The sequence below is a fragment of the Aspergillus tubingensis genome, assembly GCF_013340325.1.
Source record: "Aspergillus tubingensis WU-2223L DNA, scaffold_6, whole genome shotgun sequence".
NCBI classification, from domain to species: domain Eukaryota; kingdom Fungi; phylum Ascomycota; class Eurotiomycetes; order Eurotiales; family Aspergillaceae; genus Aspergillus; species Aspergillus tubingensis.
Genome location: NW_023336280.1, coordinates 1,054,884 through 1,080,075, shown reverse-complemented (window position 1 = coordinate 1,080,075; position 25,192 = coordinate 1,054,884). Strand labels below are relative to the sequence as shown.

Below are 25,192 nucleotides of genomic sequence, written 5' to 3'. Positions count from 1 at the left end.
CTATGCTATTGGCATCCTCTCGTTGACCGGCTCAGTCTGAGACTGCGTGTCTCCATATCTAATCACCATGTCGCTTCTAGGCACTATAAATCCTAATTTTAATCCCGGTCGTTCGGTGGAATCCCACGGCGGCCATGAGAACGAGAATGAAGGCGCTCAAGCCGAGAGAGCTGCTGCCGTGAACGAAGGAACTGAGCACTTGGTTCGCGAGGAGCACACAGTGTACACGACCCACCATGAAGAGCGTCACACAAGTCTCTCCCCAGAATCTGCCAGATCCGAGAAGAAGGGAACTGCCTGGGGTATGGACGGAAGCACCTTGAGCACAGCTGAAACCGCCATGGAGAAACGCGATTACAGCAGCGAGGACGCCGATGAAGATGAAGAGGAGAAAGCTGCCGAAGAGGAGGTCACCCGACTTGCACAGCAATTGACTCGTCAATCGACACGGTTCTCTGTCAGCAACAACGCGGAGAACTCGTTTCTGGAGGTGAAGGACGACTCCACGCTGAACCCGCACAGCCCCAACTTTAAGGCGAGGCACTGGATGAAGAACTTGTTGGCGCTTTCGTCTCGCGATCCGGAACGCTATCCCAAGCGTGAGGCGGGTGTCTCATTCCAGAATCTTAGTATCCATGGTTTCGGTAGTCCTACCGATTACCAAAAGGATGTTTTCAACTCGGTGTTGCAGGTCGGTGCCCTTATGCGCAAGCTGACGGGTACTGGAAAGCAGAAGATCCAGATTCTCCGCGACTTCGATGGTCTTGTCAGGAGTGGTGAAATGCTGGTGGTCCTCGGTCGTCCTGGTAGTGGATGCTCTACCTTCTTGAAGACCCTTGCGGGTGAAATGAACGGTATCTACATGGACAAGGAATCTCAATTGAATTACCAGGGTATCTCCGCCAAGCAGATGCGGAAGCAGTTCAAGGGCGAAGCTATCTATACCGCGGAAACCGATGTCCACTTCCCTCAACTGACTGTCGGCGACACCCTCAAATTTGCTGCCCTTTCTCGCTGCCCACGGAACCGTTTCCCCGGAGTCTCGAAGGAGCAGTATGCTATTCATATGCGTGATGCTGTTATGGCTATGCTTGGTCTTTCGCATACCATCAACACCCGTGTCGGTAACGATTTCGTCCGTGGTGTGAGTGGTGGTGAGCGCAAGCGTGTCAGTATCGCTGAAGCTACTCTTTGTGGAAGCCCTCTACAGTGCTGGGATAACAGTACTCGTGGTTTGGATAGTGCGAACGCACTTGAATTCTGCAAGACCTTGAATTTGATGACCAAGTACGCTGGTGCGACCGTCGCCGTGGCCATCTATCAAGCCTCCCAGAGTGCTTACGATGTCTTCGACAAGGTGACTGTGTTGTATGAGGGCAGGCAGATCTACTTCGGTCCTACCGATGAAGCCAAGGAATTCTTCACCAACATGGGATTCGAATGCCCTGAGCGTCAGACCACCGCTGATTTCCTGACCTCCCTGACCAGCCCTGCTGAGCGCATTGTGAAGCCGGGTTACGAAGGCAAGGTCCCACGCACCCCTGACGAGTTCGCTGCCGCCTGGAAGAGCAGTGAGGCCTACAGTAGGCTGAAGAGACAAATTGCCGAGTACAACCAAGAATTTGCAATTGGTGGAGAATCGCTTGGCAAGTTTATTGAATCTCGCAAAGCCATGCAATCGAAGAACCAGCGCGTCAAGTCTCCCTACACCATTTCGCTCTACGAACAGGTCAAGCTCTGCTTGATTCGTGGTTTCCAGCGACTACAAGGTGATGCCAGTTTGACCATCTCCCAGTTGGTCGGAAACTTCATCATGGCCTTGATCATTGGAAGTGTCTTCTACAATTTGCAACCGGTGACTTCTAGTTTCTATTCCCGTGGTGCCCTTCTCTTCTTTGCCGTCTTGCTCAACGCCTTCTCCAGTGCTCTTGAGGTAAGCTCAGCAATTCTCCTCTGGCTTCGCATAACCAATAGTGACTAACCGCGATGACAGATCTTGACCCTGTATGCTCAACGTCCGATTGTCGAAAAACAAGCCCGCTACGCCATGTATCACCCGTTCGCCGAAGCCATCGCATCCATGCTTTGTGACATGCCTTACAAAGTTGGAAATGCCATCATCTTCAACATTACTCTGTATTTCATGACCGGTCTTCGTCGCGAACCAGGCGCATTCTTCGTCTTCCTGTTGTTTTCCTTCGTGACGACCTTGACAATGTCCATGCTTTTCCGAACCATCGCTGCCTCTTCTCGCACTCTTTCCCAGGCTCTGGTGCCCGCTGCCATCCTCATCTTGGGTCTGGTCATCTACACTGGATTCACCATTCCTACAAGATACATGCTTGGCTGGTCGAGATGGATGAACTACATCAACCCCATTGCCTACGGTTTCGAGAGTTTGATGGTTAACGAATTTCATCATCGTCAATTCCTGTGCTCTGAATCGGAGCTGATTCCAAATTACTCGGGCGCTTCGATCGAGTACCAGATCTGTTCCACGGTTGGCGCTGTTGCTGGAGCCAAGTACGTCCAGGGTGATGACTACCTTCACAAGAGTTTCCAGTACTATGACAGCCACAAGTGGAGGAACTTGGGTATCATGTTCGCCTTCATGATCTTCTTCATGACTACCTATCTTCTTGCCACCGAGTTCATCTCGGAAGCCAAGTCCAAGGGTGAAGTGTTGCTGTTCCGCCGTGGTCAAGCTCCACCTTCGCTCGACGATGTTGAAACGGCCCATCACGTCGCCGCAGACGAGAAGACTGATGGGTCTAATGGCCAGTCGAGCGCTGCTATTCAGAGGCAAGAGGCTATTTTCCACTGGCAGGACGTGTGCTACGACATCAAGATCAAGGGCGAGCCCCGGCGCATTTTGGACCACGTTGATGGCTGGGTCAAGCCTGGAACCTGTACTGCTCTTATGGTAAGCCTTTCAACATGTTCATCAACGTACTATCGAGACTAACTAAGCTTGCAGGGTGTTTCTGGTGCTGGTAAAACTACTCTTCTGGACGTGCTCGCAACCCGTGTGACAATGGGTGTTGTAACTGGTGAGATGTTGGTTGACGGTCGCCCTCGGGACCAGTCCTTCCAGCGCAAGACTGGTTATGTTCAGCAACAAGATCTTCATCTTCACACTACCACCGTCCGAGAGGCTCTGCGCTTCAGCGCCATTCTCCGTCAACCCGCCCATGTCAGTCGTCAGGAAAAGCTCGATTACGTTGAAGAAGTCATCAAGTTGCTTGGTATGGAAGCATATGCCGATGCTGTTGTCGGTGTTCCTGGTGAAGGTAATTGATCCCCACAAACCCTGCTAGTGTGCTACAAAACTAATCCAATTTAGGTCTGAACGTCGAGCAGCGCAAGCGTCTTACTATCGGTGTTGAATTGGCAGCGAAGCCGCAACTACTTTTGTTCCTTGATGAGCCCACATCCGGTCTTGACAGTCAAACCTCCTGGTCCATTCTCGATCTCATCGATACCCTGACCAAGCATGGTCAGGCCATCCTGTGCACGATCCACCAGCCCTCCGCCATGCTCTTCCAGCGTTTCGATCGCTTGTTGTTCCTCGCTAAGGGTGGTAAGACCGTTTACTTTGGCGAAATCGGTGACAAGTCGTCGACTCTTGCTAGCTACTTCGAACGAAATGGTGCCCCCAAACTGCCCACTGAAGCCAACCCAGCTGAATGGATGCTTGAGGTCATTGGTGCTGCCCCTGGATCGCATAGTGATATTGACTGGCCCGCTGTCTGGCGCGAAAGCCCCGAACGTCAGGGGGTACTTGATCACCTTGCTGAGCTGAAGTCTACTCTCTCGCAAAAGCCGGTCGATACTAACAAACAGGACCCTGGCGAGCTCAACGAATTTGCTGCACCCTTCTCTGTTCAATTGTGGGAGTGTTTGACTCGTGTTTTCTCGCAGTACTGGAGAACTCCTGTCTACATCTACTCCAAGATCGCGCTTTGCGTCCTGACATCGCTCTACATTGGTTTCTCCTTCTTCAAGGCGAAGAACAGTGCTCAGGGTCTCCAGAACCAGATGTTCAGTATTTTCATGCTGATGACCATCTTTGGTAACCTTGTTCAGCAAATTCTTCCCAACTTCTGCACCCAGCGTTCGCTATACGAGGCTCGTGAGAGACCCTCTAAGGCCTACTCGTGGAAGGCTTTCATGGCCGCTAACATCATCGTCGAGCTTCCATGGAACGCGCTCATGAGTGTCATTATCTTTGTATGCTGGTACTACCCCATCGGTCTGTACCAGAATGCTGAGCCCACCAACGCCGTCCACGAGCGCGGAGCTTTGATGTTCCTGCTGATCCTGTCCTTCCTCCTGTTCACCTCCACATTCGCGCATATGATCATCGCTGGTATTGAACTCGCTGAAACCGGTGGTAACATTGCCAACTTGCTCTTCTCCCTGTGCCTGATCTTCTGTGGTGTCCTTGCCACACCTTCCCAACTCCCAGGCTTCTGGATCTTCATGTACCGTGTCTCGCCATTCACGTACCTGGTATCAGGCATGTTAGCCACCGGTGTATCAGGCACGACTGCTACCTGCGAAGCTGTTGAATACCTTCACTTCAGCCCTCCTCCTGACACCACCTGCCAGAGCTACATGTCCAACTACATCAGCAGCTACGGCGGCTACCTTGAGAACCCGAATGCCACCTCCGACTGTTCCTTCTGCACGATCTCCAGCACAGACACCTATCTAGCCCAAGTGAACAGCTATTTCAGCGACGCATGGCGCAACTTCGGCCTGATGTGGGTCTACATTGCGTTCAACATCTTCGCTGCCGTGTTCATTTACTGGCTCGCTCGTGTGCCCAAAGGCCAGCGGACCAAGGCATAAAAGTGTGAATTTCTTTGTTTTTTCTTCCTTCTTACTCCCATCCTTTTCTTCTTTGAACATAAATTCTTTGTTCTTGGTAACACTATCATGTATATTGGACATAATGCCTGTTAGATCCTACGTGAGATGGATATTTCGACATGTTTTGCTTATAAGCGTTTGCTAGATTTTCGTTATCATCATCTCTTGCTCATGATACAATATTTCACTCACCTCACCATTATTGTCTCTACTTTTCAATACACTACAGATGTATATGGCATATTAGATCGAATAATAGATACAACAAGCAACTCAATACTCGCTCAGATTATCAAACTCAAATTTTTTCATACTGTACACATTCCTAAACAGAAAGTCATCCTACCAAAACAACCCCCCACCCCTCTAACACCCCTCCAGCAGCCAGCAATGACCACTTCACCTCATCTGACAAGCACCCTTCCCCTCAACGTAGTACAAAAATACCTTAACCCATAATCCTTACTCTTCCACCCCGCCCCGCCCCACCCCACCCCGCTGCTAGTATACGTAAGACCAAGAAACACGCGCCATAGTTACCTAAACTGACTCACTCACGTTCACCTAGTTATTTGTCAGTATGAAGGTGCTCCATTCTCATACAGGAATAAATATCATCCACTGCATCATGTTATCATATCATCTACTGATTGTAGCGTTACACATAAATTATGTTTATGAGACTCCATCTGAATATCCAGAATATGGGTAATCAAATATTATTAGAACCCTACCCCACTTTGAAAAGGGGGAAAAAAAAATAAATAAATACAAAGAGGGATTTTCGACGCCATGATTTTGCATAATAAGAGACTATATGATATCATATACTTATATACATACTTTGTTTGTTACATCGACGGAGTGATGATCATGAGTTACTACATGGGAATGTGCATGAATTGTATGTGGATGGACTGTATAATTTTATATGGCTATATTCTTTTCTGATTTGTGCGGGACCATAGTTACTTAGATCCTTGTATAATGATATATAGTTGTGCATGTGCTGGACAATCTTTCTGAGGGGGTGGTTATTGCATGTGGCCAAAGTGCGTGACAGATATGTGTGTGATGGGTAGGGGGCTCATATGCAGTCGCGAGGATAATAACACCTTAAAACGATATGCCGCTGGAGGTGTATTGCCTGAAAAATCCAAACATAGCTAGCTAGGCTTTGAAGCAATTCGTACCATCGTGTGAAAATACCAACAGAGAACAATTGCCATGGGAAGTGGGACTAATAGAGGGGAAACTAAATATACATCTGAAGTAAATTTTTGAACGAAAGTCGAGAAGAGAAATTTTGGAACAAGAATCGAAGGTTAGTAAAATAAAAGGAATGAATATGTCCCAAGGCAAAGGTGGTGATTTTGTATGGTGGACTACCATGTAAAGGCTTCTTCGGCGAAATCGACGACGGCGCCCATTCCAATGTTGTTACGTGCAGCAGCACGCACCTCGTCTGCGAATGCACCGGGCCCGCAGACAGAGACAATGGTGGCACCCACACGTTGGGGAATGGCCTCGTTGAGAACGACGTCGGGGCGACACCGGCCTGGGAACATTTGGACGGTCGCACTGGGTGATACGATTTCGCGACTGCTTTTTGGTTTGGACACGAAAAGTTTGATAGTAAGAATCTCGCGCCTTGATGGAAGTCGGAGGATCTGGTCCATCCACTCCCGTACCCAGGCTAGATGTTCCGTACTGCGTACAGACCATACGAGGTAGATCTTCTGGGTAGCCACGCGACCCTCTGAAGAGCGTATGAGCAAGTCGCGGACGTATAGCATATGATGGGTAATGCCTGCACCGGCTGAGAAGAGTATAGCTGTACCATAGCTGCCCATGTTGCACGCATGGGACGCATAGGGTCCTTCAATAAGCCCCGAGGTGTAGAGTGTTTGTCCAGGTGAGGCCAGAGCTTTGTTGTACAACTTCCGTGTCATGCCTTGTCGAGCACCAACGATGAGGGAAACGGACGTGGGCTCCTGGGAGTCCCGCATATACTCATCCAAACTAGCAAGTGGCTGCTTTTCGAGAAGCGAAGGGTCGATAAGATCTTTTTCTGTCGTAGCAGGAACGGTCACGGAGCTGCTTGGGTCTACCCAAGCGACAGAAAATGGATGCGACATCCAAAAGGAGACACTTGGAATGTAGGCGTACACATGGCTTCCGGGGCTGATGCGCACACGCTTGGGCAAGTGAAAAGTCACTCTGCAGGCTTCACCTGGGAGGGCTTCCACGACAAGCCGTGTGGACCCTCTTCGGGGAGAGATATTCAAGTACAGCAGTCGACAGAGGCGGGCTGTCCTTTCCAATAGCCAGAGAAGACCCAGCGCTATTATCCACGGCTTTTGCGGGAGATTGTCGAGATCCAAGTGCATCAACACACCAAGGTAGGCTAGGAAAGCGGCGAGCTGGTGCAGATGCAAGAAGGTCTCATAGAAAGCATGCCGGATCGGGGATGGCGAGTGAAGACCCAGTGTGATCATGGAGCAAGTTCCCAGTAGGCCCCAGGTGAAGAAAGGTGTAGTGCGTAAACGCTCGAGCATGTCAGAGAAGCTGACCTCGTCGCAAGCATTTACTGCCCATGCGCACGTGTGCACAATGCTTTCAAGCACGACTATCCGGCCCAACCAACGATGAAGGAGATTATAGGTGTCGAAACTCACATGCAACAAGGGAATAAGCGGATTGTTGCGACCGGCGACGATGAAAAGGGGCACCATGTTCAACACTGCCAAGGTACCTGAACGTCCACGAAGCTCAGCCACAAGGGCTGCCTTGACGTTCGCATTGTAATCAAGCAGAGTACAATAAGCGACCTGACTCGCCAGATATAGCACGACTAGAATCACCTGGAATCTAGAAGGCAGTGTGCCGACGTTGATGGCGGATGAAAGTTGGATTTCTCGGTTGTGCCTCTTCCTGCCCAGGGGCGCATACAACAGATGCTTCTTGACGTTTGCCCAAAGCGAAGATACCTCAACGCTCCAAAAGGTCTGCTCCCTCCTGCTTGCCGTTAGAGAGGTAATTTGACGAAGATAGGCATGGCTGATTTGTCCGACACGCCCGCAAAAGACAACCAGGGCGACGAATATCAAGGACGAGAAGATGATCCGTGAAAACAGAACATCCCGCGGGACATCAACACCGTTCAGACCACGCGAGTATTCATAGACGTAGGTGGCATTAATCCCATAGCCTCGCGGGATGAGTCGATGGTGGGATTCATCCATTGATAGAGAGATCTACGGCCCAGCGTAGCACGCAGTCGCTCAAGATGGAGAGACAGAGCGGACAGATCGGACAGATGTCAACAAAGCTGAGCGGGGGTCGATAAGGGCAGCAAATTCTTGAAAGCCACGATTTCCAATTATAATTCGGTTACGGTCCAGTATGACGCAGATACTGAATGGCTAGGGAACACCAAGAATGTGGGGAGAGGCGCGTTATGCCCAAGGAATCTCAGACGGCAAACCCCCACAGCAAGAGGAGCACGATCAAGTTAAACGGCTCTTGTGTGTGGTTTTGATATACAAAAAGCTCGAGATGTCTCCCCTTCAAATAAGTGCTTGTTGAAGCCGTCCTGATCAGGCGGGAGAGGTGATGATGTTGGTGAGACGGTATGCGCAAATGACCAAGGCGTTGTCACGAGCAATTGCAGCTAAAGGAGCCGAAGAATGTTGGAAACACGGTACGAGGTAGCGAATCTGACGAGTTGGATCTTGCAAGTCCTCCAACATTGAGTCATTACCAGCGTCATAAGTGCTGAGCCAGCCTTCGATCATCACTTACCTCCACTTCCCTACATGCATGATATAAGAAGAAAAATTCCAGCAAGAGGACAGGGGACGCACAGCGTCGTAGAAAGAATCAGATAATTCAAACCGGGAAACTAAAGGTTCCCAAAGATAAGGTACTGTAAAAAAAACCTGACGTCTAGTGTTGTAGTAAAGAAAGTAAATTGCCCACCCCCACGATGAATGACGTTTAGATGTAGCGAGATGTAACCAATGATCGACGGTATCCGAACAAAGAGCGAAGACGGTCTACGCTCAAGAACACGAATGACAATGTCTTGAAACAATAGACTGACTCGCTGAATGGACTGGCCACACAATGAAAGAACGGCCACCAGCCAGCTGGCTCAGAGAAGTGAATGTGTTGGTGGAAATAGAAAGAACGAAATAAGGAACGAAGCACAACCTAGAGTGTAAAGTTGAAGAAAGATCCCCTGTCACCCGAAGGAGATCCACGGCGCAGCAAGAAACTTTAAGCGAAAAGGAAAGTCCAGCGCGGATCATACCTGAGATCATGCTGGAGGCCCAAGGGACCAATGACCCAGTCCACAAAACCTGCTAAAAAAGCAATAATGGCGTGGTCCTGAAGGGGTGTTGCCATGAGCGCCGCCAAGACTGGCCTCTGCGCTTGGTTCCGAACCTATCGAGTGGTCTCTACGGAGCAAAGCGCCCTGAAGGAAATGCATCGTTGTTTCTGATAGAGACAGCCAGCCCTTTGGGCTTGGCCGGTGTTTAGCGCTCTTGGCTTCTATCGACCAACTGCGGAAACGGCCGCTTGCAGGAACATGGCCGACCGAGGGCGTCAACGCAGGCCCTGTTTCCAATCCGCGCCCTCTTACCACCTTTCAATCCCACCTTATGATGCTTCCCATTACCAGCCAATTGTACCAAGTTCACCAGATAGCCGCTGGTGAGCATGATGTATTGGCCTTCGGTCTGGTTTCTCACGTTTCAGGTTCTGCAATTCGGACTGAAACGACCGACCCGTATTGGCCGTGATTTGCATGCTAAGCAGCAGCAACGGCCCACTGGAAATCCACCTACAACACTGCTCTGCTGAAGGGTTAGCTATCATGAACCTGCAGAGAAGGAGCAAAACGGTAGCCTGGGTGTTCCTGTCATCTTTGCTTGAACCCATGGTGAAACAAGGCTATCCATGAACCTCAAGTGGGAGGTGAACTGGAGAAAGACAAAAGAAAGGTGGGTTTGGCGATAAGGAGATTAATTGCCTAGAAAAAGTCACATGGCGGTCACGGGTCTGGTCCCTAGTCTGTCCCTGTTTAATCTAATTTGGTGTCAGTCTATTACTCTACCTTTTCTCCCATTGCCTGCCCACCCTTCTGGATCCTGGGTCCCTGGCGGACCTGCTTCATTATTTTCGGAAGAGTTTTCCTCACTTGCTATTATCTTGGTGGGGTCCCTTGGTAACGGATGAGACTATTTCCAATCTATAACCTTTCCAGGTGCCAGCGGTTCCCCTTGAATCGGTCATTTCATCCGGAGTTTCAATTAAATAATTCCTTTGTGCTCCCTTGGCGCCTAGCATAGAATGCTAGCAGAGATAACCAGTCTATCGCGACGAACGAGTTTCACCTAATATATCCTGAGCAGCCGCTAATCTGGTATGACAGACTAAGGCAAGAATGACCTGATAATAGCATCCTTCAGATATTGATTAGAAACCGCTGAGTACCGCGTGGTGTGAAAGCAAGTGTTTTACATCATTGGTGTATATTCCATCTATCACTTTCAACCAGACCCCTAGCTCAGCAAGGGCAAAAATGCAGACAAAAATAGTCAGGGGAAATAGGGACGAAAAGAAAACATGAAAACAAAAATTGCCGCCACAGAACTTTTTACCGTCCCATCCAACCGCCATCAACTGTGATAATTTCACCTGAGACATAGCTACTCGCTTGACTTGCCAAGAACACTATCACGCCCTTGAAGTCTTCTGGCTTGCCCCATCTTCCTGCCGGGATTCTAGCCATGATACCAGCATTGCGGTTGGAATCATTGATCAGGGCAGTGTTCATATCCGTGGCAATGTATCCGGGAGCAATTGCATTGACGTTGATACCCTTAGCTACCCATTCGTTGGAGAGGGCCTTCGTTAATTGCGCGACGCCTCCCTTTGACGCTGCGTATGCAGGTACCGTGATACCTCCCTGGAAGGTGAGGAGCGATGCGACGTTGATGATGGCTCCACGACGACCAGTTGGGAACTCTGACTCATCTCGCGCCAACAAGTATGCACCGAACTCTCGACATAACGTAAAGACGGACGTCAAATTGACTTGGATAACCTACATAATTCAATAGTCAGTATCTAGTCTTCAGCTCCACTTCAGGAGAAGGGAGGTCCAAAAATAGACAGAAGTAAATAGGTGGCTGAAAAAGGAGACTCTTTGACACATACCTCATCCCAATCTTCATCCGGGAACTTTTCACTGGGGTGTCTCCGTTGAATTCCGGCGCAGTTGAGTAGGATCTCAGGCTTGAGGCCTTGACTGGTCAGAGCTGGAATGACACCCTTGATCGATTCCCGATTCGACAACTCTGCCACGTGGATCCAAGCTTTCCTGCCAATGCGATTGACGATCTCATCGCGAGTCGAAGTGTTCGACTCGTCTCTCTGTTCGTAGAGCGTTAGTTCCACACGACGTTTCGGCATGGCTCCCCTGTCATTTCCGTAGTGCCAATGGGAAGGTCGCGGCTGTGCGCACCTGAATCAAGATGATATCGGCACCAGCTTCGGCAAGGGCAAAAGCCATTGCCTGCCCAATGCCCCTTGTTCCTCCTGTCACGATAGCGGTCTTGCCGCTGAGGGAGAATAACGACGCAACTGCGGCCGACATTGTGATTGTGTCGCGCTTAGATGGTTACTAAGAATAGTAATCTGCTGTCAAGCGTCCTTTCGTTTCTCAAAGTAGTATCGTTAGAGGTGTATCTTGCTGTGCAGCTCAGCGAGGGGGGAATCGTCTTCCAAATTCTCTTGCCACCAAATCAGTAATCGATGGCGACCAGTCATCCTTACTGTCCTGCTAATAATAAATAGCTGTCCCTCTTCCTCCGCGCGCGGGGCAGCAGCGACTAATTCCCTTTTGGGGTAATTACATTGCCGACACAGCGCTTCAAACGCCGACGCCCCGCATTCGGCTATTGAACTTTGTTCGGGGATGCTCCGGTTTGCGTCTTGTATGGTAACTCGTACAAATGACATCTCATGGAGTTTGGGGTGTATGGAAATGCTGGTTTCTTTGGCAAAAGGCACGGAATAATCCGGAAAATCATCTATGCTAATGCATTATCCCAGGAAAGTGTACAGAGTATGAGGTCATGCATTGAACATTTCCGTAATTGGTGTGTGGGAGCTGCGTGGCCATTTTAGACGATTGTTTGTACAAGCATCATTGCCTTGCATTCCACCATCCAATAAGCGGATCAATAAAGCAATTTAATCTATCTCGCTGATAGCTCTCAGGAATCTGATAAGCTAGGTGGCTCAATCATCTTTAAAGCTAATGATCTGGGGTTTAGTGATTCTCACAGATGCATTAGACAGACATTAGATGGATTCCTCATATGGTCTGCTGCAGGCTTTGTAGTATATATCCATGTGCTTGCCACCAGAGGCACCCCATCAGCTTTTCAACGAGAACCTAGGCTGCTATGATTTCAGCATCATGCAGTCAGTACTTCTGATTGAATTCAAAAGCAGCGCACGAACTAGCTCTAAAGATTGAATTAAGCTTAAACTCTTCGTCGAGATCAACAGCTGCCCGGTCTTGCATAGTGAAAGCCTTGGATTGCCGACTCGTTGAATACCCGTATGTATGGGATGAGTAATACCAGATTATTCCTTGGCCGTGGGTCAGGAAAAAACGCAATGCTCACAAGTCTGCAGCGTTTACAAATCCTTCCCCCCCGCAGCCTGGCCCTTCTCGACTGCTGAGTCGATGATTTGGGGTTACGAGGCGGATTATCACTTAGTGCGCAATTTGTACAGACTTGCTGGTGCCTTAAAAGCCAACTTGTGTGGGGAAGCCACGAGCGCCCGTCCGGAGCTCAAGTTACCCCAACAATCATATAGGAACTGTTCGGAGTCGAACAACACCCCGAGATCTCTCTTACACTACTCTGCAGAGAGTTCAACCTTGTTTCCTAGCATCAGGAGGAAAACATTCCCGACAATTCGTCTCTTACACTTTCCATCTTTGCAAGCAAAAATTGCAGGAGTGAATTTCTGACGCGTTTCGTTCCCAGGCCGGCCTGTCAGCACTGCTGGAATGAGATGTCGCATTGACATTCTATCACTTGACGCTGTAAGCTGAAGAGGCTAATGTGCTGTATGCAGCGATGGAGCAAGAAGATCAATCTCCGCCAGTCGAAGGGACCCCGACGTCAAGAGCCAAGGCCCGTTCAGATCATTTAATGAAACGCGTGTCAAGAGCATGTCTGCATTGTAGACAGCGCAAGTCGAAATGCGACCTGTAAGTCATGACTGTGACAGACGTTTCTCCCTCTATTTTTTTTCCCACGTTATTTCGGTCCAGCTTTTCCTGCCTGTCAGTGATCTTGGGAGGCTAATTACAATGTAACACAGGGATAGTAGTGGCAGCCCGGGAGTCCCACCATGTCAGCGGTGTATCAGGGATAACCGTGAATGTGTCCTAGGCAGTTCCAATCGAGGGGGACGGCGGATTCGCAAGAATAAAATCAAAAATTTCACACCAGACAGCAATTCTTCTGTGCGAAGGGATTCCGTCATTGAGGCACCAAGCCCTTCCAATTCAGAGACTCGTCAAACGACGTCTAGTTCTTACCCTGGTCCCGTTGTCTTCCTACCCCCTGATCCGCCGACCGCAACTTCAATCTCCGTTGATGATGATGAAGACGAAGCTTCTATCGGCGATGTTCCCCGCAATCCGTCTGATGCCTGGCAGTGTCTGACGGGCATTGCGAAGAGAGGTACAGAAGACCCGAGCGCCGAAACGGGCGTCGAACCTCTGCGTACAGGACCCAGTGCATTCTCATCATACACGGCACTTCAAGACAGTTCTGTTACTGGGTTTCAGTCAAATAGCGGCATCAAAGCGTACAGGCTAGTTCAATCACGCTCACTAGATCCGGGAACGGTATGGCAGTTAGTGGTTCGCTACGCTGAAAACTTCCATCCGTACCTTCCTTTGGTGCCACGAAAGTACTTTGATCGCAGTGCGCTAGATGCATTTGCTAATAACGAGAAGCATCTGCTTACTGCCGTCCTCACAATTGCTTCGAAAGATCTAGCCGAACGGCCGGAGATCCACGAGTACTGTTCTAAGTACATGCATGAGCTGATATCTGGAATTGCTGCTGGAGCCGATTGCGATGTTGAAGCTGTGGAGGCTCTTCTTATTTTGGCGGAATGGGAACCCCAAGGCCTCCGACCGCGCATTGAACGTGTAGGCCGTGGAGAGGAAGATCGAGCTGCCTGGATGCATGTAGGGCTCGCCTTGCGATCTGGTTGGTTTCTTGGCCTAGACAGGACGTCATTCAGAGGCGATTCTTCTGGAGACGCGGAGACAGAAGCTCGTAGGCGGCTAGCATGGACGAGCTGCTACGTATCGGACCGATTGATATCTGTTCGTATTGGACGTGCTTTCTGGTCTCGCGGGCCGGGTCCGATGACTGGCCTTGTCAGCCAAGACTTTCCATCGTTGCAACCCGCTAGAGACGGTGATGAGGATTATGCGAAGATATTTCAGGCTACCCTGGATCTGACGCAACTTTACGGAAATGTTCACGATGTGCTCTATTCTGGCATGCGTACGAGCAATCAAATGATGCTCATGGGCGACTATGTTAAGTACGTGGATGATTTTCGCCTTGCAATCTTGCGATGGAAGTCTATCTGGGGTTCTCTGTCCTGTGAGTGTCAGCTCCGACGAAGTTTGGCCTGATTGACTGACATTTCGTAGGTTCGCCGCCAATGAAAGCCACGTTACAGCTGTCCTACGAATACCTGAGGCTATACACAAACGCTTTTGCCTTCCAGGCGGCAATATCCCAGTCACTTGTGTCCAAGATCAGGAACGATGACAAGGCTCAAAGAGATCATCTGCGAGCAACGTTTAACAATGTAGCCTCGATGCAGGATGCTCGGTTTATCTATGAATCGGTCGATGCCGCAAAAACATACCTGACCATCCTTGTTGATGTGGTTCACCCAGAAAAGCATCTTCATTTTATGCCGTTGAGGTACTATTTATACGGGATCTACGCAGCCGTATTTCTGTACAAGGTAATTTCATTTATTATACGAATGTACATGTGGGTAACTAACAGTGCATTCAAGGCACGCTCATTCGGAGTAATGTCTCACTTGGAGGAGCTGAAAGTGCGGGATCTCGTGACGCGGACCACCGAAGTACTGAAGAGAGCAAGCGCTGGATCGGATGATATAGGATCGCGTTATTCTCGACTCCTTGAACTCCTTTGGAAACAGAAGTCGATGGCACCAACTTCACCAGCCGGAACCCATCAAAGCGGTGATGTCCTGATGCAGAGTAACAGCGCATTATCGCACCATTTGTCCGATCAAAGCAGCTACGTGCACTTCAGCCCTGCGAATGACTTCTCATGGCTGGATCTCGAAGCCGTTGGGGATTACGTCTCTGGGGATCAAATATCGGGAGCCAACACACTCGCATTAGATACCTTCCAGAACCAGGACATCTTGCAAGCGGGACAAGAGCGATCCCAGGCATGGCAGATTCCATGGTCGGGCGACATGAGCAGTAGCCTTCTCTTCTGATTTCTATGTCTCGCAAGATGGAGCGCAATCAAAAACTACCCTTACCCCCGCCCATTGAAGTAATTCATGTTTTTCTGGCGGCTCTGGTTGAAGACCCCACGGCGGTGCGGGGCTGTGGGGGGCGCCGGGATGGTACCGACGTGAGGCTAGATACTATCACATCGCTCGCATCGAAGCACGGCTATAAAAGGTGGCCTGCTTGTTTGGTATGATGGTGGCCCGATTGCGCTTCTGTTGATCTAGCTAATGGTTTCACGAACGCCTACAGGCCGATTGAGTTAGCTACCTGACTGATCACTGCTCATGCGGATGTCATTGCTGCAAAGCCTTTGTTCGATGCATACGGCCACGTAAGTTGCATGTGCGTGCTACATTATTTGTAGCCTAAACAGGCTACTATGACGGAGGAAATAAACATCAATTGTCGCATATACCTCGATCATGGCAGCGACAAGGGTCGGCCGGTGGGCAGCATATGGTGACACTCCTACTTACCTCATCAAGCGCGCGCTGCAAGGAGAATGGTGCCTTAAGCTTATGGATCTTAGACGAAAGCCTCTACAGTTTCAAGTAGGCTTTTTCGCTGACAGAACTCGGGAGATTGAGTGGTTGTCATTCCCTGAGGGTTGTATCCACGATTTCTGGGCGACGACCAGCTTTGGGAGCCAGCTGCTAAGAGGAGTATTAGATGGTGCAGGGGAAGGCTAGCAGATGCAGTTGCATGCAGCACCGCTATTTAGTGTGCATCTAAACTCTATTTGTCTACTATATAACAACCCTGCTCCTCAAGCTTGGGGATGCCACAGTTTGATGCATATATTGCCTTATGTCGAAACCCCTGGTGCTAAAAAGAGCGAGCGCTTGGAAAACGTCTTGGTCTCAAATCATGCCAAATCTCAGTGAAGCCGATTATGGGGCTGCTGCAAAGTCTTTCAGTCATACCGGTCATATCAGCATTCAGCCTCTCAAACGTGGGGAAGGGCGGGCATTCTCCGCATCGGGATTTGAGGCCGAGCGTCGATAGCCGACAGTGAACTGGAAGGATACGCCGGTCTCTCCACGGCCAGAAAGGAATACGAAACAGTCTTCGTTTTGATTGACGCTAGCTTGTAGCCTCATGATATATACTATGAATTCATAGTCAATGGCGGAGACGGATGTTTTCAGCATGTTTTGCACTGATATCAGTTTTGATGTAGTTATCAGTTGCCGAAATAATTGACCAGTTGGTAAAAGGGCATTAACTGCAGGGTGAATGAGCTGACTATGTATCCCAAATAGGTTTAGCGTCTGTCTGAACTAGAACATGATTCTATCATGCGACAACGATGAACAAAACGGCCAGCACCTCACTCCTTTAAGAAAAGGAAAATGACAGCATTACATTTAACGAATATGACATTTAGTTACTGAGAATAAGCAATGTAGATACTTATAAAGCCATCGATCGACGAAATTGACATCGAAGCAGACAATGAAGTTCCTACGGACCGAAAGCTACAGGGCAATACTGCCGGGCGGTGAAGCGGACACTTGCCCCAAGCCGCTTAGTGTTAGGGCTCCGATACCCTAGGCGGGCGCCAAGAGCGAAAAAGCGCACCACAACGAGCGAGCCTCGCGATCTCAAGTTCCAGCGGCCGACGACAGGAAAACGACAAAACTTCTCACCCGACATCGAGGACCACCCGCTCGGCAACCACATCAAGATGGTGAGTGCTATATTCGCGTTTGCTGCTATCGGTGGAAAACGGACATGTCAAAAAAGCAAGGGAAAAAAGATATCGTGAAAAGAAAGAACCGCTGCCCAACCTCTCGTTGTACCGGAATCCCTATCTATCATCTTCGATCCTGCGTTTTGGCCGATGAAGGAAAACTTCATACCGAACAATTTTCGACTCTCTCTCCCCCTGCTATGATGAACATCCGTCCACCGATATGCATATTTTATATGGAATTATGTGCTTGGGAAAGAGGAAACGAAGAAATGATATAAGAGGGATTGAATGAATGGTCTTGCTGATTGTTGGATTTTTCTTGTCGCCATCAGGTCCGTTACGCTGCTCAGGACATTCCGGCCGCTAAGAGCGCCCGCGCTCGGGGCTCTTACCTCCGTGTCAGCTTCAAGAACACCCGTGAGACCGCTCAGGCTATCAACGGCATGAAGCTGCAGCGTGCCCTTACCTTCCTCACCAACGTCACCGAGAAGGCTGAGGCCGTCCCCATGCGTCGGTACGCTGGCAGCACCGGTCGCTGCGCTCAGGGTGAGTGGATGTGTTTTTCTACAGAGTTTTTGGAAAGAGATGGGAATGGAAATTATGGGTCGACAAAATGAACCGACATGGGCAGAAATTTAAGGGATGGAAGGACTGGAGGATATGATTGCGGAGGATCTGGCAAAAACCAAGCGTTTTGGTAAACGAAGACGCTGACCGTCTTCTTTCTCTCTAGGCAAGCAGTGGGGTGTCAGCAAGGCTCGCTGGCCCGTCAAGTCCGCCGAGTTCCTTCTCGACCTCCTCAAGAACGCTGAGGCCAACGCCGACACCAAGGGTCTCGACACCGGCAACCTTGTTGTCAAGCACATCCAGGTCAACCAGGCTCCCAAGGGTCGCCGCCGTACCTACCGTGCTCACGGTCGTGTATGTTAAAACCGGAATCCGAGATATATCTCTTATGTCACGCATCCCCGCAAAACTGACATATGGATTAGATCAACCCCTACATGACCAACCCCTGCCACATCGAGCTCATCCTCACCGAGGCTGAGGAGACCGTCGCCAAGGCCGCCGAAAACAAGGAGGTCCGCCTCAGCTCCCGCCAGCGTGGTGCTCAGCTCCGCCGTGCTCTCATTGAGGCATAAGCGGTGTGTGGGTGTCGGGGAAAGTGTGAAGTGGTCAGAAACTGAATGGGAATGCCGGAGTTTGCTGTTGTACGGATCCAATACCTGGTCACGGAAGGAATACAAAAGAAATTATTACTTTTTTGACAAATGGAAAAAATTCGAAACCACCCGGCGAAAAAAATGATGGTGATGATGATGGTTTGTCTTCTGCTTTATGCAGAGACAAACATCTTTCTTTAGACATTGATCTCGTTTCATCCCCCGGAGAATCGGTTCGACTGGACAGTTTTTCCTTTGCAGTCCCTGGCCATGAGCTAAGGTGGCTGAAAGGAGTCCAGGGAAAATTATTCCTTCATTTTAGTGGATACTACTACATGGATGGCGTACATCGGTACGGCAGGTTTCGGACATTCTCCTACTTCAGGACACTTTTTGCGAGCGTTTAATTCATGATGGGATACGGAATTCATTTTTCATGAAGTTGTAAAGAAGACCAAGGAAGGATGATGGAAGTTCATCATCAGCCCTGCCAGTCGGACAGGATCGATCTACAAGCGTAGGATGATAAGGATTCCGTAGTACTAGTAGAAATTGGCTACTTTGCCAGTCCGTCATAGGTCTGTCTGTTCTAGTCTCCGACAAAGAGTCCTTTGGGGGCCCTACGCTGTGCATTTGTAACAGTCAACTGCGCCACAGCTGCTAGACCCTCTGATCTGCAGGCTGCAGCGTGTGGACAGGCATCCCCCGACTCCAGAACTCCATCTTCCCCCGTCAGCAGGTTGCATATGGGCAGGTCAGAGGGGAGGGAACTCTGGCTCAGCCAAGCGTGGCTGTGTGTGTGACCATCAACCCGTCACAGGCTCCAATCGGCCCTTGCGAACAGACCATCAGGCAAAGCTTTTCCCGTGTCGATGGGATTCTTCGTCCAATGCGGCCTTTTATCCCGACGAGGCATTCGCATCCCCATGACGACTGGAAAACTATGCTTAACGGACAATGGGGGGAGCCAACCTGCATACGTAGTTGTATGCGGTTGGTTGCGCTGACAGTGCGGGATGGTGTACGCATTGCAGAGTCTTGGTAGTCAAGCAGGCATCAAGATTCATAGGCAGACGTGGATCTTATTCTCTTGACTTCTCTACGTCAGTTCTGGATCGTCCCAAGAAACGCAAACAAGAGCGCTTGCGTGTCGCCGACAAAGCGCATTGCCACCGGATCAACTGCTTCAGAACATCAAGCAAAACAGAAGAGGTTTCGGGAGTGATGGGATGGATGGATGGATGGATGGATTGACTCTAATCTTGACTAAAATCTAAGTTTGGTTTAAAGGACCCTCCGCTGCTTTTTGCTCCCCGCGGCGCTTAAACCGGCCCTGCGAGGCTGCGACGTCTTTTTTAGTCTCGTTTGCTTGACGGCCCCCTTTCTTACTACTTAAATTTTTCGCCAACCCCATTTCCTACTGTCTATCTCTACCCAGCTGTGGTAGCTTGCGACAAGTCATCATGAAGCGCATCTTCAATTCCTTCAGCAGGCGATCCAGTGAGTTTCACTCTCCCACCCGTTGCTGATCGGCATGCGACGGTTGACAATGCTCACCTCGGAACAGGTCCCGCGCGCGACTCCCCTTCGTACCCCGAGGACTCTCCGGAAGGTATCATACTTAGAGAAGTGGTTCGTATTGATTCAAAGCTGTCATTTGGGCTCGTCCAACTAACCACATCTACGGTTTATAGACCGCGTTCTGCGAATCAGGCCCCAACAGCGCCGTATGTCCCACCCTGCGGACCCCCTCCCCCTTCCTTAATCGCCTCATTCCCATTCCCCGCCTGCTTAATAGAGACCGTACTTACAATGACATATTCAGAATGGAGACGAGTTCGTTCACCTTCCTGCCATTGTTGAGAGTGCCGAATCCAGCCCCAACGCCGCCCGCGAAGCCGCCCTTCGCATCTCCAAGCTGTTGTCCAATCCCGCCAAAGCCCGGAGCAATGTGCAGTACAATGCGATCATGCTCATGCGCATCCTCATCGACAATCCAGGACATACCTTTTCGCGAAACATCGACGCCAAGTTCGTGGCGACTTTGAAGGACCTCTTCCGTAACGGGCGGGATATGAACGTACACAGCTTTTTGCGGGACACGTTGGATTCTTTGGAAATGCAGCGGGCATGGGACGAAGATCTCGCGCTGCTCCTGGGGATGTGGAGCAAGGAGAAGGAAAAGTATGCACCTAAGAATACAGGTAATGTATGTGACAGACATCCCTCTACTTTGTCTCTACTTGTTCAAAGCTTCGCCAAGCTAATCTTATGATTCCCTACAGCCCGGCTTGACACAACCCCTGGTTCAGCCATACCGACAAACCCCGAACTACTTCAACACCCCCAACCAGAACCAGCATGGCGGACTACCACAGCCTGAAGAGCTCTCCGCACGCATCTCCGAGGCCAAGACATCCGCGAAGCTCCTCATTCAATTCGTCCAATCCACGCCTCCGGCCGAGATGCTCGAGAACGAGCTCATCAAAGAGTTCTCCGACCGGTGTCGCACCGCCTCCCGTTTCATCCAGAACTACATCCATGCCACAAATCCCGCCCCAGACGAGGATACCCTCGTGACGTTGATCGAAACCAACGACGAACTATCCGTCGCCCTGTCCAAGCACCAGCACGCCTTGCTCCAGGCGCGTCGCGCCCAGGGACAATCCGGCAGCCAGTCGCCTGCATCTTCCAGTCAGGCCTCATCCTCCGGCGCCGTGCAACCCCCAGCCCCGGCAGCAGCAGGATCTTCTGCACCGCCAGTTCCGCCTCGGAACCAAACGCAAAGCCCGCTATCCTCGGGCTCTTCCTCGACTGCTCCGGTCCTTCCGCGCACGTATAGCAACGGCGCAGGCCGGTTCGAGTACCGGTCGGAGGATTACCAGGTGCAGAACCCGTTTGCTGATACTAGCGCTACTGCTGCTACTGGTGCTGCTCCTGTGGCTCCTGCGGTATATGGTGATCAGCAGCAGGCTCGCCCGGAGGGGTCATCTCCTGATTGGTGGGCGGAGGGACAGCAGCAGCAGCAGCAGCAGCAGCAGCGACCGGTACAGCAACATTATTAAGATTGTATGGATTGGAAGGTGGTAATTTGATGACGATTATTATTGTTTGACTTTTGATGTATCGATACCTTTTGTGATACCTCTACCGCGAAATGAATTTGATTTGCCAGATGTGCTTGTTTGGTACGTTAGTATTTAAGAAGTGCCTATTGACATAAACACAGTATATCAGTAGGCAGTTTATCTAGTAAGACATTGTAGTGCGATAAAGCTTATTAGCGGGGTATCACTTCGTAGTGCTTACTGCTATAGTGTTGACAATATGGAACATAGGGGAGGGGCTATCTGCCTCGTGGCTTTGACGACTACTGTAACTTTCACTTTTCGCTAGATATTTTGATCTAGGTGGATTGTCTATTAATAATAGATTTATCTAATATGTATTTGTATGCTTAAAAAAGCTATAGATGTAAGTACATTACTACCCTGTTTTTCTATGCTCCTCCCGCACTACTAAGTACTACATTCATTGTACTATCCTCATGCGGGAAAACAAACCATACCATCGCCATCATCCATTTACAAGACAACCCTACTACTACTGTCTAACTAACAACATTGACGAGCCATATAAATATACAATAATCTACGTCTATAGTCTCCCTGTGAGCATTTAATCACACCACACTTATCGGGTGTTCTCACTACAATACAACTGCTGTGCTCTGCCGGTTATAGAATAATCAGCAGCCAAACAAGCACCCTTCAATCTTGAGGACTTTATGCAAAATCTACATCTTTACTACTCGTTTACATGACACAAACTCAATATACAGGCACATCTATTCACACCACCACTCTATCTAACAGCAACTAGTAACTATCTATACACCGCACCATCTTAGTTAGCGTACTTAAGGAGAGCCTTAAGCAGGCTAGCAACCCAAGTGAGCTGCTCCTCAGCGGTACCATCAGTAGGGATGGAGACACCCGAGGAAGCAGCAGCAGCAGCAGCAGCAGCGCTAGAAGCAGCAACAGGGGCGACGGTAGCGCTCTGCTTCACGCTAGTAGCGAGGGTAGTAGGGACGCTAGAGGAAGCGGGAGCGACGTTGTTGGCGGTGCTAGGGGTAGTGACAGCGGCGGCGGCAGCAGTGGTGGTAGTTTGCTGGCTGGCAGCGGCGGAAGAAGAAGACGAAGACGAAGAAGAGGAAGAAGAAGAGCCAGAGCCAGCAACAGTAAAGTCAATGCAAGACTCATAAGTCTGATCAATGGAAGCAGCGTTCCACCACCACTGAAGAACACAAGCACCGCCCTCGGTACACTTATCACCGAGATCATCGGGGATGGTGACGCTGAAGCTAGTCTCGTTGGCAGTGACACCGGTAGCGGTGGAGGCGTAAACGCTCCAGTAGATCAGAGGGGAGCCGATGACGGTGTTGGAGGCAGTGTCAACGACGGAGACGTTGGCGGTACCGGTGTGAGGAGCGCGAATGTCGACGGTGAAATCGACGGTCTCACCGGCCTTGTACGAGTAGACGTTGTCCTTGTTGTCGGCGTACTTGTAACCCTTGCAGAGCCAGATGTCACAGGCGTCGGCGTCGTAGTCGCTCTGGCCCGAGGCGATCTGAAGCTCACCCTGCACGTTGCCGTAGTTGTCGGCCTCCTGGTTGTTGTACACTTGCTGGCCACAGGCCTTCTCCATGGCGCTACCGGGCATACGGGCCTGAGGGGAGGTGACGAATCCGTGACCCTGGGCAAGGGAGACGAGCCCGGCGAGGGCGAGGATGGAACCAGCCTGCTTCATTTTGGTGGGAAGGTTTTTGGTTTTGTAGGAGAGAAAAGAATAAAGATAGTGTAAGGTCTGGTATACCGGTATACCAGATGGGATGTTTTTCAAGGAATGGAGTTTTGTGGAAAGAATGTGACGGTCACAGACCGGGGAAAAGAGAATGTGGGAAAGAGAGAAGTGAAAGAACTTAGACAAGCCTGCGTGCTGAAGGAAAAGAAGAGAGGAAGAGATGAGGGCGACGAGACGGCCGTTCTATATAGGCCGTTGAAGTCGGCCGGGGCGTTCTGGACCTGAACAAAGCTCTCCATCATGATCGATCGTGAAACGGTTCTAGCATCGTCGAGAGGGCCCTCCCAAAAGTCCCTGAAGATAATAATGACAGGGGAGACACTCCACCGGGAACTGGAGACTGACTGGACTGGCTCAAGCGCTGGCAGCAGCGCAGAGGTTTCATCTTGAGGGGCGTTGAAACGGTGGGTGGAGATGAATTCAACGCCGGCGGATTGACCGGGATGCTTGGCATCGCATGGGTTTCAGCTTCATTAATGCCGCGCCTGATCACTGCCAACCATTTGCTCTCTCTCTCCCTTTTTTTTTTTTTCTTTTCTCGGTGACCCTCCGGTTGTGCTTTTTCCTGTCTTGCATCTATAATGCTGCTTTCCTCTTCCTTCCTTCATTTCCGAAAGGGGCCCTCCCCCGTCATAATTGGATCTAGTCTACTCCCCATTTTGGCTTTTAGACTCGGGCCAAGGTTCGGGTTCCATCCGGAACGGCGCCAATCAAAGCCATGGCACCAGTCGGGACTCAATTTACTCCCGACAAGCATCAGCCCTGGCGTTATAGCAAGTTAGCAACAGCAGGGTTGAGGATGCTGGTATTCTTTCTTGGCTCGGACGTTGTCCACCCACATGTCTTGCCCTGGTTCATACATCTCATACCATTCACTCCTCAGGTGCTTCCTCCACTTTTCCTAGCAGGGTAAGGAGTACTGCATATCTCTGCTCCAACCAGGATGAGGATTTTTCCAAACCCCGGCCCCCTCTCCCCCTACATGGCAGGATTAATTTATTGATCAAGTCAGCAGATTGCTTTCTGTTCTTGCAAGTGCGAACGGTGAAAGGCTTCTCATCTGTCTCTGGATGCCGCCCGTCATTCAATAGTGCTGGCTTCAAGGTCCTTCTGGTTGGCCAAGCGATATGGCAGGTAGTGTTTCTGCTCCTGTGCTCATCCTTTGCAAGAAGCAACAGAATACTCCCGCAGATTTCATGAGGGTCATCTGATCAATCCAATCCGCTGGTGCCCAAGTCGGAACTCGATGGTATTGGGAACTGCAAATTCCCAGACACTGTCCTCCAGGTCGACCTCACACTACACTGGATGACCATACTGATCAGTCATTCTGGCCGATCGAACTCAACCAGCTCTAAGCCCTCTACTTTCAAAGGAAAGGAACTGGGGAAATCTTCGTTCTTTACACACATACAAATCCAAAGAAATGCAGATACGTATCCAGCATCGCACTGCTGCAATGCCAACCACTGAGAACTTGAGACAGATCAAATTGTGCTAACACTCAGAGATGGACACAGCTACATTAACTTCCAGTCAAACAAATAGCCACCGGTCCTCCCAGCTACACAGCCGAGTCAGGTTAGCCCTACCCTACGATGGAAAGAACCCCGAAAGCACCACCTCTCTTACCAAACAACACACACACACACATGACTGCGATCATGCGATCATATTTAATTCAACGAAAGAGAGAAAGAGAGAGAGCGTAACACTACCTTCCTTTCGCTCTACGACTACAATTCCCTCATTTCCCTTCCCCAAAGAACCATCCGCGCCCTAGAACATCAATGCAATAGAGTAATATCAGCATGCCTCTGCGCCCTTACTCATACAACCGAAAACAAAAGACCCTATATCCCTACCTCATCCATAATTTTACTCAATACTAGAGTCAATAGAACTAAATCATACTTCTTAATATCAAGAGAATAACCAACCACTGAACCATTCATAAACAACCAGAAG

At 50.0% G+C, this 25,192-nt stretch overlaps 8 protein-coding genes across 8 annotated transcripts; 4 read left to right on the top strand and 4 right to left on the bottom strand.

Moving 5' to 3' along the window:
• Positions 1 to 67: 67 nt before the first annotated feature.
• Positions 68 to 4,854, top strand: AtWU_04115 (pleiotropic drug resistance family ABC transporter; the record flags this gene model as incomplete). The annotated part of the gene is made up of 4 exons (XM_035499226.1): positions 68 to 1,933; positions 1,994 to 2,923; positions 2,978 to 3,290; positions 3,344 to 4,854. The coding sequence occupies 4 exons, from the start codon at positions 68 to 70 to the stop codon at positions 4,852 to 4,854; spliced, it is 4,620 nt and encodes a 1,539-aa protein (XP_035355119.1).
• Positions 4,855 to 6,260: 1,406 nt separating this feature from the next.
• AtWU_04114 (ferric reductase family protein) lies at positions 6,261 to 8,120 on the bottom strand (the record flags this gene model as incomplete). Its single annotated transcript, XM_035499225.1, has 1 exon — positions 6,261 to 8,120. The coding sequence occupies one exon, from the start codon at positions 8,118 to 8,120 to the stop codon at positions 6,261 to 6,263; it is 1,860 nt and encodes a 619-aa protein (XP_035355118.1).
• A 354-nt stretch (positions 8,121 to 8,474) lies between these two features.
• AtWU_04113 (uncharacterized protein) lies at positions 8,475 to 9,285 on the bottom strand (the record flags this gene model as incomplete). Its single annotated transcript, XM_035499224.1, has 5 exons — positions 8,475 to 8,608; positions 8,680 to 8,689; positions 8,742 to 8,779; positions 8,857 to 8,933; positions 9,191 to 9,285. 5 exons carry the CDS (start codon positions 9,283 to 9,285, stop codon positions 8,475 to 8,477), a joined length of 354 nt encoding a protein of 117 aa, XP_035355117.1.
• Positions 9,286 to 10,540: 1,255 nt separating this feature from the next.
• Positions 10,541 to 11,542, bottom strand: AtWU_04112 (putative 2-deoxy-D-gluconate 3-dehydrogenase; the record flags this gene model as incomplete). The annotated part of the gene is made up of 3 exons (XM_035499223.1): positions 10,541 to 10,990; positions 11,104 to 11,319; positions 11,411 to 11,542. The coding sequence occupies 3 exons, from the start codon at positions 11,540 to 11,542 to the stop codon at positions 10,541 to 10,543; spliced, it is 798 nt and encodes a 265-aa protein (XP_035355116.1).
• Positions 11,543 to 13,043: 1,501 nt separating this feature from the next.
• AtWU_04111 (Zn(II)2Cys6 transcription factor) lies at positions 13,044 to 15,483 on the top strand (the record flags this gene model as incomplete). The annotated part of the gene is made up of 4 exons (XM_035499222.1): positions 13,044 to 13,177; positions 13,291 to 14,597; positions 14,648 to 14,970; positions 15,025 to 15,483. 4 exons carry the CDS (start codon positions 13,044 to 13,046, stop codon positions 15,481 to 15,483), a joined length of 2,223 nt encoding a protein of 740 aa, XP_035355115.1.
• A 1,706-nt stretch (positions 15,484 to 17,189) lies between these two features.
• rpl17 (60S ribosomal protein uL22) lies at positions 17,190 to 18,340 on the top strand (the record flags this gene model as incomplete). Its single annotated transcript, XM_035499221.1, has 4 exons — positions 17,190 to 17,192; positions 17,531 to 17,744; positions 17,932 to 18,119; positions 18,191 to 18,340. 4 exons carry the CDS (start codon positions 17,190 to 17,192, stop codon positions 18,338 to 18,340), a joined length of 555 nt encoding a protein of 184 aa, XP_035355114.1.
• Positions 18,341 to 19,824: 1,484 nt separating this feature from the next.
• On the top strand, positions 19,825 to 21,426 carry AtWU_04109 (GAT domain-containing protein; the record flags this gene model as incomplete). The annotated part of the gene is made up of 5 exons (XM_035499220.1): positions 19,825 to 19,861; positions 19,929 to 19,993; positions 20,056 to 20,088; positions 20,187 to 20,570; positions 20,647 to 21,426. 5 exons carry the CDS (start codon positions 19,825 to 19,827, stop codon positions 21,424 to 21,426), a joined length of 1,299 nt encoding a protein of 432 aa, XP_035355113.1.
• Positions 21,427 to 22,267: 841 nt separating this feature from the next.
• AtWU_04108 (lytic polysaccharide monooxygenase) lies at positions 22,268 to 23,170 on the bottom strand (the record flags this gene model as incomplete). The annotated part of the gene is made up of 1 exon (XM_035499219.1): positions 22,268 to 23,170. The coding sequence occupies one exon, from the start codon at positions 23,168 to 23,170 to the stop codon at positions 22,268 to 22,270; it is 903 nt and encodes a 300-aa protein (XP_035355112.1).
• Between the last annotated feature and the right edge of the window lie 2,022 nt (positions 23,171 to 25,192).